At 42.1% G+C, this 17,431-nt stretch overlaps 1 protein-coding gene across 1 annotated transcript in view; it reads left to right on the top strand.

Annotated features, from left to right (window-relative positions):
- The window catches only part of ADAMTSL1 (ADAMTS like 1), a gene marked incomplete at its 5' end in the record, with an annotated part of 302,880 nt that overhangs the window by 214,303 nt on the left and 71,146 nt on the right, over nt 1-17,431 (top strand). The window contains one exon of the mRNA XM_015427776.1: nt 9,668-9,878. Within this exon, the coding sequence (XP_015283262.1) occupies nt 9,668-9,878 (211 nt within the window). The remainder of the gene's footprint in view (nt 1-9,667; nt 9,879-17,431) is intronic.

Here is a 17,431-nt window from a genome sequence, read left to right as displayed (position 1 = left end):
TTGGAAAGTGTTGTGTCTGCTGGCCGACACCAGGGGCCAGCGACTACCCAGGGCTTGACCCTGGGTGAACAATGGGAACTTGTCTCTTGGTCTCTCCAACAGGGAGCCAATAGAAACGGGGAGGGAAATTCGAACCTCCCAATGGGATCCAGGGGTGTCCCCTGGATATGTATATAGTTGGCCTCCTGGCCGTTAAAGAGTCAAGCGTGCACCATGTTATGGGAGCTGAGTGGGCCTAGCCACGCGGTCAACCCACTATACAATAGAAAGAGTTAATTACTATTTCGTTTTTTGTCTCAAGTGAAGCAGGTCAGGGGCTGCTGACAACAGCACACTCTGTTCATTGCCAGAAGTATTTCCTTAGAGCCTCCTTTAACTATTATTCTCAGTGTGTGTCTGTGACCGTGCACTTCTCAAAAGCATCTCTTTAAATCTTATTCTCACATCAGACAATCAGGATTTTCAGTAGTGAAGGTGATACTCCCAGATACACCATCAGCCTTCTTTGGAATAACCCAGCTTCCTTTCTTCTAAAAAAAGTTTTTTCTTTGTGGGCTCTGTTTCTGAAAACTGGCATTCTGCCTTTTTGATTTACAGTGAGCTATAGAATTCTGAGTGATACCAATCAGAGCGCAGAACCAACACAAGCAGCTGGTTTTGCTCCCAAAACTTTTCGTATGAAGTCTTTGATCGGTCTGCATGCACAGAGTTAATGATGCAGAATAGCCATACAATCGTCTCTTTTCATAGATTCTTTTGAGTTCGGGAACTGCTGTTTTTGAGAAAAAGAAAATCACTGTACGTCACTCACTCAGGACCCACTGCTGTACAGATTTGCTTAAATCAATTAGTAGAAACACTAGTAAAATTAATCTCTGAATTTAAACAGTGCCCAGAAATGAAACATAGCATTAAAGCAAGGGAGAAGTTCAGACACATACTTACAAAGATGCAGAAAGGCAGGCGAAATAACAGCATTGAGTCTGTTATCAAGTCCTCTTTCTTTTGAAGTTATTGTTTTGTCACTAATAACTGCATTAAAATGACATTTTCTATTTGTTTCTTTTTTATTAGTGGATTAAGATATTTTTGTGTTGAGAGCTGTTTGTTTCTTCTTTTGCAATATTCAGAAAGGATTTGAGAAGAATTATTTAAACAGGCTGTGCCAGTAAGTTGTATACTTCTGTAATCTGTGTTTCAATTTACCATCTGAAAGTCCCAGTTAAGATTATTAGAAACCTATTGGATGTGCATTTGTATACCCAGAACAGCCAGTGAGTTTGTTTTCATTATACAGAAGAGGAAGTGAGGCAGTCTATCCAGATAAACAATAAAGTTTAGTCTTGTAATTCATCATTGGCATTATTTACAGATCAGAATTTCTGATCTTTAAATGTTTAAATACTTTGCAGGACCCAACAATTTGATATGATTTGCAGAGTATAGAGTAGTCACAGGCAGTTGAAAGCAGTTGCAGGAACAGAATCTATTTTCAGAATTCTAGCCTAGTTTTGTTACCTTATTTACATAAAATAAAGATGTCAAGAAAAAGAGAAATCCATCTTTAAAAAATTGCATATGAGTTACAGTTGTGTGCAGAAATAACAATAATTCGTGTATAGCCTTTTAAAAAAGGAATTGTTTTACATTCAAGGTTGTCTTTCTTTTGGGCAAATATGGTACTTTTCTTAGAATATAGCGCATTTTTACTATTCTGAGAAGAATACCAGATTAGAGGTGGAACTGGTAGCTGAGGTATCAGCAGTATGGCTTGTCAATTTTCTATTCAGATTGGTCTTGGCAGTAGATGTTGGCAGGTGCATTGCTGAATAGATCCTTGCATTTCCTGTCTTGTAAAATCATGATTAGATAATTGTAGTTGTTGGCACTGTGGGGATTATTTTTGACTTTTTAATCTATGGTATTTTATTGCCATTCTTGTTGAATTGCTTATATATTACCTTTAACCCATGTATGGGGAAAGGTGGTGTTTTAAATAACGGGAATGAATCCAATCTAATATTTGGTGTGAAATCACCTCAAAAGCCCATAAGCCAGTGTTTGAACCTGGTGTCATGAGCAGTTGGATTTTTATGAGCTTTATTCCATAACATGCTGAGGAATATGAATTCTGATGCAAAAATGTAATTTGAAATTTATTGTGAAAAAGGTAATGAGATAATTCATGCTAAAAACAAAGTCTGAGCTATATTCTAATTTAGTCTTCCTTTGTGTAAACGGACATACTTTTAAAATTATGCCTACTTCATGGACAATTGACAAATAAGAAAAAAATGGAATTTGTCAACTAGGTGATTTATTATAGATTATTTGTCCATTTCTTAGCAGGATCTGACACCTGGGTTTCTACAATGGATTATTTTTCTTTGGATGATTCTTCTGGAAATTGCAGTTTCTCATACTTTACGACATCCATCATGCCATTTATCACTGCCTCCTTTTTATTCATTCATAATTACTAAAGCTTCACAGCACATCCTGGCTTCATTTTGAAGTATTTTGCACAAATATTTTCTTTTCTATTTTTTTGCCCCCATGTATTCCCCACTTTTTAACACCAAATCCCAGAGCCAAATTTATTTATAAAAGGCTATTTTAAATAGCATCATGTCAGAATCAACAGCATGCAAATCTCCACACACATTCCAAGGAATCGGTATGCTTTATTAGACTACAGATCTGTTGCCAGCTTATACAGGTACATTGTTAGGAATAACTGTGAAGGCTGAGGCATCAATGCATATACCATGATGCTGCAATGGGCTAAGCAAATGAAATCCAAGCGCGCGTGCGGGAAATCTCCCGGCGGGATATTAGGTCATGATCGGGAGACTCCCCATGCACCATGAAAGCAGAAATATTCACACCGACAGTGGAATGCAAGCACTCCCTCCTCCACAAGGTTATGCAGATAACACAGTCTGGCTCGGCCAGTTAGCACGGTCTCATGAGCGCCTCCTGATAGTTGTTTACAGCAGTTTAAGCCAAGCAAGCAAGCATGCGCTCATGCACTACAGATGAAAACAATGAAAGCATGGCAGTTAGCTGACACATCATTGAAAGACCAGAAATCAGTCAGTGTTTAACAGATGCAGGGACAAGATGTCATATGTAAGGAATGAGTGGTTCCACATTGATGTCAACACTGGAAAGGGCCCACTGAAAAAGTTCTAGCTGTGGGGATTCTCTGTGTTATTGGTTATAGGCTTCCCACCGTTCATTGCCATGAGTATCAGAACACATCAGTTAAGTTGTTGTTTTGATAATGGCTACCATAGAAGGGGAAGTCATGGAAGCAGTGACAGACTTCACGTTCCTGGGATCCAAGATCACTGCAGACAGTGACTGCAGCCATGAAATTAAAAGATGCCTGTTCCTTGGGAGGGGAGCTATGGCAAACCTAGACGGCATAATAAAAAGTAGAAACATCACCCTGCCAACCAAAGTTCGTATGGTCAAAGCAATGGTATTCCCAGTAGTCATGTACGGCTGCGAGAGTTGGACCATAAGGAAGGCCAAGTGCCAAAGAATAGATGCTTTTGAACTATGGTGCTGGAGAAGACTCTTGAGAGTCCCTTGGACTGCAAGGAGATCAAATCAGTCAATCCTAAAAGAAATCAACCTTGACTGTTCCCTGGAAGGCCAGATACTGAAGCTGAAGCTCAGATACTTTGGCCACCAAATGAGAAGGGAGCACTCACTGGAGAAGACCCTGATGCTGGGAAAGACTGAAGGTCAAAGAAGAAGGGGACGGCAAAGGATGAGATGGTTAGACAGTGTTATCGATGCAATGAACATAAAGTTGAGCAAACTCCGGAGGATGACAGAGGACAGAAGGGCCTGGCGTGATGTGGTCCATGGGGTTGCAAAGCGTCGGACTCGACTGTGAAACTGAACAACAACAACAACCATTTGAAGACATTTATTTAGAATCATAGAATGTTAGAGTTGGAAGGGACCTTGCAGGTCATCTACTTCAACCCCCTGCACTCTGCAGGAGCACAGCAGAAAGATAGCCCTACAACATACCCAAAAGGTGGTCGTCCAGCCTCCGCTTGAAAATGTCCAGGAAAGGAGCATCCACCACCTTCTGAGACAGTCTGTTCCACTGCTCAACCACTCTTACAGTTAGGAAGTTTCTCCTGATATTTAGCCGAAATTGACTCCCTTGTCATTTCCACCCATTAGATCTAGTCTTGCAATGCAGAGCAAGAGAGAATAGACCTGCTCGATCTTCTACATGACGGCCCTTCAAATACTTGAAGACTTGCAGAGGTGATTTGTCATTGCCTTTCTCTGCAAAGTCTTCCTTGGTGGTCTCCCATTCAAGAACTGACCCTGCTTAGCTTCTGAGATCTGATGAGATTGGGATATACTATACTATTCCACATCCACCTAAGGGCTTTACATAGAGATTAAATAGCATGGTGGATAAGACTGAGGCTAGAAGAACCCCACAGGACATATCCCACACAGATGAAAACTGCACTCCAGTAGCAACTCTATGAGTTTGATCCATAAGGAAAGGTTTAAACCAGTGCAAAGCTCTTTCTTTCCCTGATACTACTTCTAACTCAGAACTCAGCAAGGTAGCCCAATGTGCCAAATGCAGCAGATAAACCCATAAAGAGAGGCAAAGAAGCACAGGCCTTGTGTGCATTCAAATGAAGATCATTCGCTAAATCCACCAGCACCATCTCAATCCCATAACCCAGCCTGGAACCAGACTGAAAGAGGTCTAGAGTAAATTAGTCATCCAGGAAGACCTGGCATTGTTCTCTAACCATTCTCACAATCACCTTGCTCAGAATGGATAAATTAGAGACTGGACAATAATTGGCCCCAACATTCTTCTCTAGTGGGTTTTTTTTTTTTTTAAGTAGTGGGCAGATAATTTCCTATTTTAATGTTTGAGGAATGGTACCCTGATTCAGTGATGGGTTTATGATGGACATAAGAGGCTCATAGATGTGGTGCTTACAAGATTTCAGCAACCAGCATGAATACAGAAACAGACAACAAACGGTGGCCTTCAGTGATCCTGTCAACATCCATTATGGTAACTGAGTCATAGTGATTCATAAATGGACAAACTAGCTGACACAATGGTAGTGAGAAATATGATTTTTTTTTGGCTGCTGTCACCACTGCCTCATAGACTTTCTAGTGAGCTCTATAATACACTTTGTCAGATTAACTCTCTTCATTTTCCCCTAAAGCCTAGAAAGACTATGTCACTGTTTTACAGCGGAGCAATGGCTGTGAGTGAGTGCAAGGTTGTGGGACAGGCTAGAGTCTTCTGCTCTTGACTAATGAACTGAAAACCTTTTAGATGGTTACTTGTATTTCAAAAGGCATGCTTGTATTGCAGCAGCTATGTGGCAGGTCTGGGAATGTATTTATTGTTTTGAGCAGTTGCTTTTGGGGGGGAGTGGGGGGGAGCCAGTGCCTCCTGCAGGCTTGACTCACACATATGCCAGCATTTTATAGGAAACAATGGCAAGGAACTGAAGTTCTGATGCTACTGATGATACTTCTTCGGGTAACAAAGAGACCACTTACCAAAATCCAGCCATTGTTCTGTGTGATTTTCAGTCAACGGTACTGAAGAAAGGGTACAGCCAAGAATTTTAAGCTTGTCTTTCAACCAGGAAAGGACTAACATTTCTCACAGTCTTGTAAGGTATTTTTAACAGCCACAAACCTGCTAAGGGTGGAGTCATCTCACCAGATAAAATTATTTTTCCATCTGGGAGGTGCCTTCTTCAATTAGTATCAGATATCCTTTTGCATGCTAGTCTTGGGAATGGCTCCAAAACATGCAGTGTTTGTGGGGACAACCCAAGCTCTTGAACCACCCAAACAATTGGACCATAGAAAGCAAAGCAATTGTATGAGTCTTCTCTCAGTCTCCATTTTCAGTTGAACATAACCTTTCTGTTCCCTAGAGCCTGCTGCTGAAGATCCTAATACATATGCATAAGGCTAGCAATACTAGATTGTCCTAGATTTTCATATGTGTTGTATATTCCCGTGTTGTAACAGGAATGTCTGCTTATCATAGTGGGAAGTCATAGCTGTCCACCCTTCATTTTCCAGAATGTCTGGTCAAACAACATATGTTAGAAGATCATACACCTAACACATTTCTGTTCAGTAATACATGTGAAAGAGGACTGATGCACATGGCGCATGGTAGGTGTGTTAAATACTCACCAACAAGTATTTGTACCTTAATTTGTACTATTAGGCAAACACTGATACTGATCTACAAAGCAGTGCCTGGTCCCATCTGATTAAACTGGTCAGCTGCTTAATAGTGTGTGGAAAGCTCATTTTGCATGCTTGTGCTTCTCCCTAGCTTCAGCTGACAAGCTAAAATTTGAAAATGCAGTCCCCCCACCCAAGTTGGGGAAAAAGATATAATTGCCACCTTTTAAAAAAAAATGCTGAATAAAAGATGTGTTCCTTCATGTGGCATGCAGTGTTGTGCAATGCCAGAATAAATGCTGAGGACAAACAGTGAGCTGCTGGAGGCAACTGGAAAACCTCCCATTCTGGGGGGGGGGGGAACTTTGGCAAATGATATAAGAAACTCAGCATCAAAATAGACCTCCAGAGAAGAAACAAAGGCTTTCCTTTTTGCCACCAAACTCTCCAAATACCTCTGTCTAAGGTGTGCCAAACACAGAGGGTTGCTGATATGTCATAATTCTGACTGACAACTGAACAGGAAAGTTATTTCAAGGCTTAGTCATTAATGGAAGTCGCTCTGAATTGGCTTAAACAGCTGCCAGGGGGCAGGGGCCACTGTTGTCCCAAAGAAATGCAATGACAAATTCGTTCATTGGAATAGGCAACACTACCAGTCTTCTGGCCTTAAACAGCAGCCATACTGTGAGAAAGCTGAGGAGTGTTCCGATGCCTGGCTCTTAGGGATGTTCTGATATGTTCCTTGTCTCTGTGCTGTTCTCACACTTGCTTTTTCTGAAAGCACAAAAAGAAGCCGGATCAGGCACCGCAAAGGAAGGAAGAAAGTAGTTATCTCAGTATGAACAGGAAAGAAGAGGACAATGTGAAGGGAAGAATAGGTGGTCATCATGTGGTAGCTATGTTAAAAAGTGGGTATTCTATTTCCCAGGCCACAGGATTTCTCTGTTATTCTTTTTGTCATTAGTTCATTCAGTTTTTATATCCTGCTTCCCAGCAATGGCAAGAGAATATTCTTCAGTACATGATTTAAAGACTGCTGCCAATGTGGTCCATTGAATTGTGCATTCTAACAAAGGGGGTTACAAGTTGCTCGTCTGGAAAAAGCCATGGAATAGCTCCACACCCACCAATGGGACTTCAGATTTTCTGCTTCAGGACTATTTGGAGCCAGTATTATTTTATTTGATATACTTCATGTGCTTACCAATATATCTAATTCTCAATACAGCCAAATCCTGGATGCTTAAATCCAGAAATTCTAGCCATGCACAGACAAAATAGATTTTTCTACTAACCTGAAAATGTCCAGGCTTGCAGAAAAGTCTCAATTAAAAAAAAAATAGAAGTAGTGTTTTAAGACACAAATGTCCTCAGTGTGCATTTTGATCAGGGAGAACTAGGTTTCAGTCCGCACTCTGCCATGGAAGCTCACTGGGTGACTTGGGAGGGTTGCACATTCTCAGACTAACCTACTCACAGGGATGTTGTGAGGATAAAATAGAGGAGAGGAGAATGATGTGGGCTGCTTTGAGTCCCCAGTATGGAGGAACTCAGGGTATAAATGAAGTAAATAATAATAGTACCTGTTGCTGAAGTCAGGTTGACTGATGGATGGGAAGGAGATAAGGAAGCAGGGAAAAGGGAGAGGCTATGGTGCTTTCTGGGTAAGGAAAGTGGGGGAGGAGAAATGAGATGCTCCGTGAATGAGACGTCCCTTGTGAGTTTCCTACTTGCTTTTATCTACATTGATACATTACCATAATTTTTATCGCCATTATTACAACATTGCAATCCTGAACCTGGCAAAATAAGCCTATTATCTGACTTCACACAGTGAAGTTTAAAACTATTCAGGATGCAAGTATAGTGCAATCATTTTATACTGAATGTATTGGTGTATGGCCGTTTTGCCTAGCACAACAGCTGTGTGGCATAAATCAAAGACTCATCCAGTCTGGATCAAGCACACAGACCAACATCTGTGTTGGGACAGTTTCTGATCATCAATTCAACTGGGGAGCTATCTACACAGCATCTTTCAAATGTAATTAATTTTGGATTATGCTTTTCTGGTGTTGCCCTGTATTTATCCATCTAGGGTCTACACACTGCAAGACAGATGTTTTCCCACTTCTAAAAACAAACATTGTCTGCAGAGCATTCCATGTACGTACTTCCTGTCCCCTAGCAGTTTTACCTCTTCATAGCACCTAATACGCTTCAGGAAATTTATGTCTTGAAAACCAGATTGCGTGGTAGAATCCAGGTGCTTTCTCTTACATAATGATGATACTAGGCAAATAAGATGGTCTTTGAGCCATTTTAACTCCCCAGAATGGGAATCCCTCCTTATCCTGTCTTTTAGCCCTGATCCGAATCAGGCCCTTGCTGTGCATTTACACAGGAGTTGCCAGCAGGGACTAACAGCTGCAACATGGCGGCAAGTCCCTGTGGCAAACTCATGCAAAACATAAAATGTAGTTTGGGGGGTGTTTTCTAGAATTGGTAGGACAGTGTCACGTCTGGTTGCCAGTGAGGGGATATTATTTTTGAATTCTTCCCCATGTAAATAGAGTTCCCTACCAATAAAAAAAACCCTCCAGAATAGAGGGAGTTTTATACTATTTTTCCAGGAAGTATCTTATGCAGAAAACACTTCAAATGTAATTCCTTATCTACACTCTTCAGTGGTACAGTCCAGTCTACCACTTCATATGTAGATCAGACACAAATCATAGGATCTTTCTGCGGTGATACAAGGCCTTCTTGGGGAACTTAAGTAGAGTAGAAGGTGGTAGCAGCCCTCTGTGATTTTTAAATTTTATTTAGGTTGCTTTAGGTTGACCTTGGGTCAATCACAGTTCTCTCAGAGCTGTTCTCTCAAGAGCAGTTCTCTCAGAGCTCTCTCAGGCTCACCTACCTCACAGAGTGTCTGTCATGGGGAGAGGAAGGGAAGGTTATTGCAAGTCACTGAGAGTGGGGTATAAATCTTCTTCTTCTCCTCCTCCCCCCCCCAGCACTTCGGGTGGCCCATCTGCTTGTTAATGGCCTGCAATTGGTGGGAAACTGGGGTGCAGGGGCATGGGGGGGGCATTGGTGACAGTGTGATGTCACTTCCAGGGAAAACCTGGAAATGATATCACACCTCTCTAAGAATTGCTGGACACTCTGTGGTAAAAACATAACATTTCCAGCAATTCCTAGAGAGGATTGACATCACTTCTGATTTTTTTTTCCTGGAAATGATAGCATGCTGTCACCAATGGCTTTTTAAACACCATTTATCTCCCGCCAGCTCGTTTTTATGTATTTTAAACATAAACATTTGTTTTCCCCACAGAGCAGTTAAAGCAGTGAAATGAAGTGGAATCTTGATTGACACGAGACAATATTATTTTCATTCAGTCTTTTTCTTTTCTTTACATTTCCTTAGGTGGGAGATGGGGAAGTGGAGCTCTTGCAGTCTTACCTGTGGCGTAGGACTGCAGACCCGTGATGTCCTCTGTTCTCACCTCCTCTCAAGAGAGACCAATGAGACGGTGATATTGGCAGATGAGCTGTGTCACAAGCCTAAACCCACCATGGTGCAAGCCTGTAATCGTTTCGACTGCCCCCCCTCTTGGTATCCTTCAGAATGGGAACAGGTAATGAATATTTGAATTCCAGGATGAAAAATCCACGTAGCAAGAGGAGGTATATAAATGCTAAATTGAGCTCCAGGCAAGCAGAATCCTTCATGCAATTCCAGCACTTGTTTTTGAATTACAGTCGTGCCCACACACACACACACACACACACACAGAAACACTTCTTGGCTGTTCCACAGATAGGAGGTAAACTTCACTCAGGGAGTTCATCATGATACTCTTTACACAAATAAACATAATATTAACTACAAACATTTGCGGTATTCATTTTGGAGGCATTTGAATTGTCTTAAAGAAAGATGGTCTGAATTAGACTTGTTCTCAGGCTTTAATGTTCTTGGCAGAAGAATCTCTGATAACTATCAGCATGTTTAACATTTTGAATGATTAAAAATACATCCTTATAAATTCTAGTCTTTATTTATTTTTGAAATGCTCCATCTTTGGGATAAAGCTATTATGATGTTTACCTTGTTTTCAGTAGTTCTCTTCCACTCTTCCTTTTAACTCCCACCCAAAAGTAAGTGGGTATCAGAATCCACTTCACAAGTCACAGCAAATATTTCTTTTGCTCAGAGTGGCTGAAAATGATTGTGTTAATAAATCTTTGTCCATCTTTGTTTTATTGCTGAAAAGGAAGGTCTTTTTTGGTAGAGTGATTCATGGCTCCCCTTTCATAACATGTCTTGAAATGCTATGCCCTGATATAGCCCAGAATTTTCCTCCAAAGTCTTTCTCAATTTTTTTTTACTACGGTGTTTCTTCCAGAATTTTTATAAAATAGGACCCTTAAGGCACCAACAGTGTCTGTATAAGTGCTTGAAAGGGTGGTGTTTTGCTGCTTTCTTTCTTTGAATATGCTCAGACCTGCCACCCAGCAGTAAACGTGAGCTGTTCAAAGACTGAATGTACCCAACGGGTTCCCAAGCAGTCATTTGGATGCAACTGCCTTTTCAGCTGCCAGGAAAAGGAAAATGGAGTTCACTTTGACCACCAAAAAACTATGCTGGCAAACAAACTATGCTGGCAAACCTTCACTAACAAAAGCCATGTGGTACTGGGGCTGTAGTAAGGAGGAGAACTGGGCAGGGTTGGGTTAAAAAGCTGATGGGGTCCTATAACCACAATATATACCAGTTGTCTCTACTGTTCGGAAAAGTGGAAAGAAAGGAGACTTGTACCATTCCTTTCTCCCGTGCATATAATATAAGGTAGAAAGTATGGCAATATTCTCTTCCTCAGAATGATACAAATGACCCACTAAGCAAGTGTTGACACACACAGTTTAGCAGATGACACTCCTTTATCATGGATGGATATAGAGCAGTGATTAAGAAAACACTTGCTTACTGGGGAGCCAAAATCTCATGTTACAAGGCTATACAGGCCTATATGTTATTACTTACCCTATTTATTTATTTAACATATTGATATTTCTGCCTCTTGGTATAATCATTTATAAGGCACCTTCCACTAAAGGGCAATTAGAAAATGCAGTTTTACAGCAAAAAAGGACAGCCAGAAATAATATGTGATAAATTTCATCAAAAAAACAAAAACTGGTCAACAGTGGGTTCACTTTAAAAACAGCAGTAAGAACCACATTTGTAATCACACAAGAGGGTGGAGGGTCAGCAAAAAAAACAACTAAACACAACAGATCAAAAAGGTTAATAAGAAATTTGGGACAGTAAGAATGTTTTTTTGCTAGACCCTAAACCTCAATAGGTTTGGTGTTTGGCAAATGTCTGTGAGGAGAGAATTCTACCGTTGAAGCACCTTAGCAGAGAAAGACCTGGCTCAGTCACCCCATCTCCAAAGAGTGGCGACTCTGCTGCTGATCTTATTTGATGGATAGGCTGATACGGAAGAAGGTGCTCCATTATATACTTTGTTCCTATGACTTTATAGGCCATATTTTGGATTGTACCAGGAAGTCAGTCGGTAGCCCGCACAGATTTTTCAAAACTGGCAAGAAGCAATCCTAAACTCTGATGACATCATGCCAATTTACCAATGTGTTTTGTGCCAATGGAAGCTTCTGAACAGTCTTCAAAAGCATCCCTGTGCAAAGCATGTTGCCATAGTCTCACCTGGATGAGATCAGAGTATATATCACCAAGATGTCTCCAGGAAGGGCTGCTCCTTGTGTACCAACAATGTGGCTAAAGGAGCTACACACCCCAGAGGAGACCTGTGCCTCCCTCTGTAGGCCTCATAAGCCATGGTCCTGCTTTTTCTGTGAGGACTGAGACCCCATCCAGAACAGGATGAATTCACAATCCTTTCCTGATGATACAGTTGACTAACAGCGGCTCAGAGATATCTGGATTGAGCATCAGTTTACTGGTCCGCTTCCAGATTGTTAATGCCTCTGACATTCATTGAACTGGAAATCCACAGCTTCAGCTCTCTCCACTGAAAAGAAGCAAAGTTGCATGTCAATAGCAGTCTTGTTCCAGATCTCCAGACAAACTTCCCTCAGCAGTTTCATGTAGATATTGACTAACTCAGGAGATCAAAATGAAACCTTGCAGGACCCACGTACCACAAGTACTAGCGGTCCAAGCAGCTGGGCTCTACTACCTACCTTCTCATAATAATCAGACAGACAGGAATGGAATCAGACAACTAGAAATGGAATGTGATGTCCCTGATGGTCACATTGGCCAACTGATGAAGAAAGATTCCAAGGTTGATAGCTTTGAAAGCTGCTAAGACATCCAGGTGTTATCAAGGGGGCTGCTATCCCCATAGCTTTTCTCCCCGCGCTGATTAATTAGGATGACCAAGGCAGTTTCATTTCCAAAGCTGGATTGCAGCAGGCCCAGAAAAAACCTACCTTCCTCAGTAGGCCCCAATGTAGACCCATATTACTCTGTGTGTACTCCCTATAAAGTGCATCAGATTTCTAAAAATCTATTTAGACCCCACACACACTTGTAACAATTTTGCTCTCTAGAATTCTTGTTCAGCTATTGACTTGTATATTTTTTCCCAGATATACATGTTAGCAGTGAGTAGCACAGGCTTGCACATCACTTTTATGGTGCCTTGCAGCTGAAACATTGAACAGCACTATGTTCCAGGTGATAAGAAAATTCTGTCTCTTGTGTTCTGTGCTGGTTCATCCTTTCAAATGCAATTCACCTCTTAAACATAAGAACATAAGAGACGCCAATGTTGGATCAGGCCAAAGGCCCATCCAGTCCAACACTCTGTGTCACACAGTGGCCAGAAATACCAGTGCCATCAGGAGGTCCAGCAGTGGGGCCAGGACATTAGAAGCCCTCCCACTGTTGACCCCCCCCCCCAAGCACCAAGAAGACAGAGCATCACTTGCCCCAGAGCCCCTAGCTATACCTTGTGGCTAATAGCCACTGATGGACCTCTGCTCCATATGCTTATCTAATTCCCTTTTGAAGCCGTCCATGCTTGTAGCACCCACCACTTCCTGTGGCAGTGAATTCCATGTGTTAATCACTCTTTGGGTGAAGAAGTACTTCCTTTTATCCGTTCTAACCCGACCGCTCTGCAGTTTCATGGAGTGCCCACGAGTTCTTGTATTGTGAGAAAGGGAGAAAAGTACCTCTTTCTTTACCTGCTCTTTCCCATGCATAATCTTATAAACCTCGATCATGTCACCCCTCAGTCGTCTTTTCTCCAAGCTAAAGAGCCCTAAGCGCTTTAACCTTTCCTCATAGGGAAAGTGTTCCAACCCTTTTATCATTCGAGTTGCCCTTTTCTGCACTTTTTCCAAAGCTATAATATCCTTTTTAAGGTGTGGTGCCCAGAACTGCACACAGTATTCCAAATGAGGTCTCACCATTGATTTATATAGGGGCATTATTATATTGGCTGATCTGTTTTCAATACCCTTCCTAATAATCCCCAGCATAGCATTGGCCTTCTTTATTGCAGTCACACACTGTCTCGACATTTTCAGTGAGTTATCCACTACAACTCCAAGATCTCTCTCTTGCTCAGTCTCTGCCAGTTCAGACCCCATCAATGTGTATTTATATTTAGGATTTTTGGCTCCAATGTGCATCACCTTGCACTTGGCCACATTGAACCCCATTTGCCATGTTGACGCCCACTCGCCCATCCTTGACAGATCCCCTTGGAGTGCCTCACAATCCTCACTGGTTTTCACCACCCTGAACAACTTTGTATCATCCGCAAATTTAGCCACTTCACTGCTTACTCCCATCTCCAAATCATTAATGAACAAGTTAAAAAGCAGTGGACCAAGTACTGATCCCTGCGGTACCCCACTGCTTACCACCCTCCACTGAGAAAATTGCCCACCTACACTCACTCTCTGTTTTCTATGAACTAGCCAGTTTTTGATCCATAAAAGGACTTGTCCTTCTATCCCATGATTTTTGAGCTTACTTAGGAGCCTTTGATGAGGAACTTTATCAAAAGCTTTCTGGAAGTCAAGGTAAATAATATCTATTGGATCCCCCTTGTCCACATGTTTGTTCACCCCCTCAAAGAACACTAACAGGTTAGTGAGACAAGATCTTCCCTTACAGAAACCGTGCTGAGTCTGCCTCAATAGGTTTTGTTCATCTATGTGCCTACTAATTCTTTCCTTAATAATGGTTTCCACCAATTTACCCGGTATCGACGTCAGACTGACTGGCCTGTAATTTCCCGGATCTCCTCTGGAACCCTTTTTAAAGATGGGAGTGACATTAGCTACCTTCCAATCCTCAGGAATGGAGGCAGATTTTAAGGAAAGATTACATATCTTTGTCAGGAGATCTACAAGTTCACATTTGAGTTCTTTCAGAACTCTCGGATGTATGCCATCTGGGCCTGGTGATTTTTCAGTTTTTAAGTTGTCTATCAGTTTTAGGACCTCCTCTCTCGTCACCTCAATCTGACTCAGGTCTTTCAACACCCCTCCTGAAATCAGTGGTTCTGGAGTGGGCAAGCACTTCTCATCTTCCACAGTGAAGACGGAGGCAAAAAATGCATTTAGCTTCTCAGCCATTTCCCTATCATCCTTCAATACTCCTTTTACCCCTTGGTCGTCCAAGGGCCCCACTGCCTCCCTGGCTGGTTTCCTGTTTCTAATGTATTTGAAGAAAGTTTTATTGTTGGTTTTTACGTTTTTTGCTATATGCTCCTCATATTCCCTTTTTGCCTGCCTGACCTCAGACTTGCATTTTATTTGCCATAGCCTGTGTTCCGTTTTATCAGCCTCACTGTGACTAGCTTTCCACTGCTTAAAGGAATTCTTTTTACTTTTTACAGCCTCCATTACTCTGTTTGTTAACCATGCAGGCTTTTTCCTATACCTGTTTGTGCCTTTCCTAACCTGCGGAATATATATTTTTTGAGCTTCTAGGATCGTAGTTTTAAATAGATCCCAAGCTTCCCCAATTGTTTTGACCCTTTCTACTTTTCCTTTCAGTTTCCTCCCCACGTGTCCCCTCATATCAGAGAAATTACCCCTTTTAAAGTTAAAAATGGTTGTGTGAGTCTTTTTGGCCAATTCTCTATTTGTACAAATGATGAACTCAACAACATTATGATCACTGTTTCCAAGCGGTGCAATCACTTTTACATCTCTCACCAGGTCTTGAGTGTTACTTAGGACCAAATCAAGGATCGCCTCTCCCCTGGTAGGTTCCGTGACCATCTGCTCCATAGCACAGTCATTTAGAGTGTCTAGAAACTCAATCTCTTTTTCCCGGCTAGAACACATATTGACCCAATCAATGTGTGGGTAGTTAAAATCACCTATTATTACACAGTGTTTTTGTCTAGTTGCTATCTTTAAGGCATTCATCATTTTATAATCCTCCTCTATCTTTTGATCTGGTGGGCGATAACAAACTCCCAGTGTTAAGTTTCCTTTTGGCCCCCCTATTTCAACCCATAGAACTTCCAGAAGCGAATCCAATTCATTTAGCCTCTCAATCTTTCTAGACTTTATACCCTCTCTGACATACAGAGCTACCCCACCTCCAACCCTTCCCCCCCTATCCTTCCGATATAATATATAACCGGGAATCACTGTGTCCCACTGATTTTCCTCATCCCACCAAGTTTCAGAAATACCCACAATGTCTATTTTTCCCTCCGACACCAAGCACTCCAACTCCCCGATTTTACCTCGGACACTTCTAGCATTTGTATAGAAACAGCTGTAATTTCCCTTACAAGTTAAGCCTGCATCCTTCCTCTTGCTATCTCGAGTCGTTGTCCGGCAGTCCATGTCACCAGCTATGGCCTCTGTGGACAATTTCAATCCACCTCCCTGCTCAGTGCCGTGTCCATCAAATTATGGTGAAATGTGTATTAAACAATTGATAGATACACATATATTCAGTCTCAAGTTATTTTTGAATGGATCTTAACATATTTGCCTGTAAAATATGACATGAGAAGAAGGATTGAGTAGCCACTCTGAGTCAAATGTAATTCCTACACAAGCATAATATACTTCCTGGCCTGTGTGAGCAGAAATACATAAGTGGGAAAAGATTTATTAAGGAGAGAGCAGGGAATGATTGTTTGGAAATTAATCACCCATATTTGCACTGACTCAAAAAAGACCTTGTCTTTTATTTTTGGAAGCAAGGGCACACAGCAGTCACTAGGAGTAATAAATACAGAGCATTGTAAAGTTTCTTGTCTGTTTTTATATTAATACTAGCAGTAAAGCCCGTTGTGAAAGCAATACAACGAGATCTAGAAAGAGGCTCTGGGGCAGTGCTCTGGCTTTGGGCAAACAGTGTCAATTTGCTGTGGTGACCTCAGCAGGGTATAATGACAGAGTCCACTGTTTTCTCCAGAGGAACTGATCTCTGCTACCTGAAGAGCAGTTGTAATTGTGAGTAATCTGTAGCCCTCACCTGGAGATTGGCAACAATTGTTACCCAGGACAAAATGGCTGGTTTGGAGGGTGTAGTCTATGGCATTCTACCTGTCTGAGGTCCCACCCCTCTGCAAACCCCACCCTCTCCAGGCTCCACCCCTCAAATCCCCAGGAATTTGTCAGCATGTAGTTGGCAACCCCATCTCCTTCCCAGCTAGCCACCAACCTACCATTATCTGCCCCTTTGACTTCAGCTGACTTCTGCCCTCCCTTCTGCAGAACAGTTGTAATACTGAGTGCTCTCCAGCCCTCACCTGGAGATTGGCAACAATGGTTCCCTATGTGAGACTGACTGGTTTGGAGGGTGGAGTCTATGGCAGTGTACCTGTCTGAGGTCCCACCCCTCCTCAAACCTCACCCTCTTCAGGCTCCATCCCTCAAATCTCCAGGAATTTCCCATCTGGAGTTGGCAACCCTATCAGGATTGGCCCCAATGTGTTTTCTCCCAAAGGCCAAAGTAGGTGACAGGACCAAGCTTAGTTGCCTACCAACAGGCACTGAGGGGAATGTAGGGTTGCCAGCTCTAAGGAGGGAAATACCTGGAGGTTTGGGGGGTGGATTCTGTAGAGGGCCGGGCGACGGAGGCATCGGCCTTCTGTCGCCCGCCTTGCCCCCCCAATCTCGGCCCGGGCGACCGCGGCTCCCGCCAGCG

Source organism: Gekko japonicus, unplaced genomic scaffold (genome assembly GCF_001447785.1).
Source record: "Gekko japonicus isolate JY-2015 unplaced genomic scaffold, Gekko_japonicus_V1.1 scaffold487, whole genome shotgun sequence".
Classification (NCBI taxonomy): Eukaryota; Metazoa; Chordata; class Lepidosauria; order Squamata; family Gekkonidae; genus Gekko; species Gekko japonicus.
This window is presented reverse-complemented; position numbering and strand designations above follow the sequence as displayed.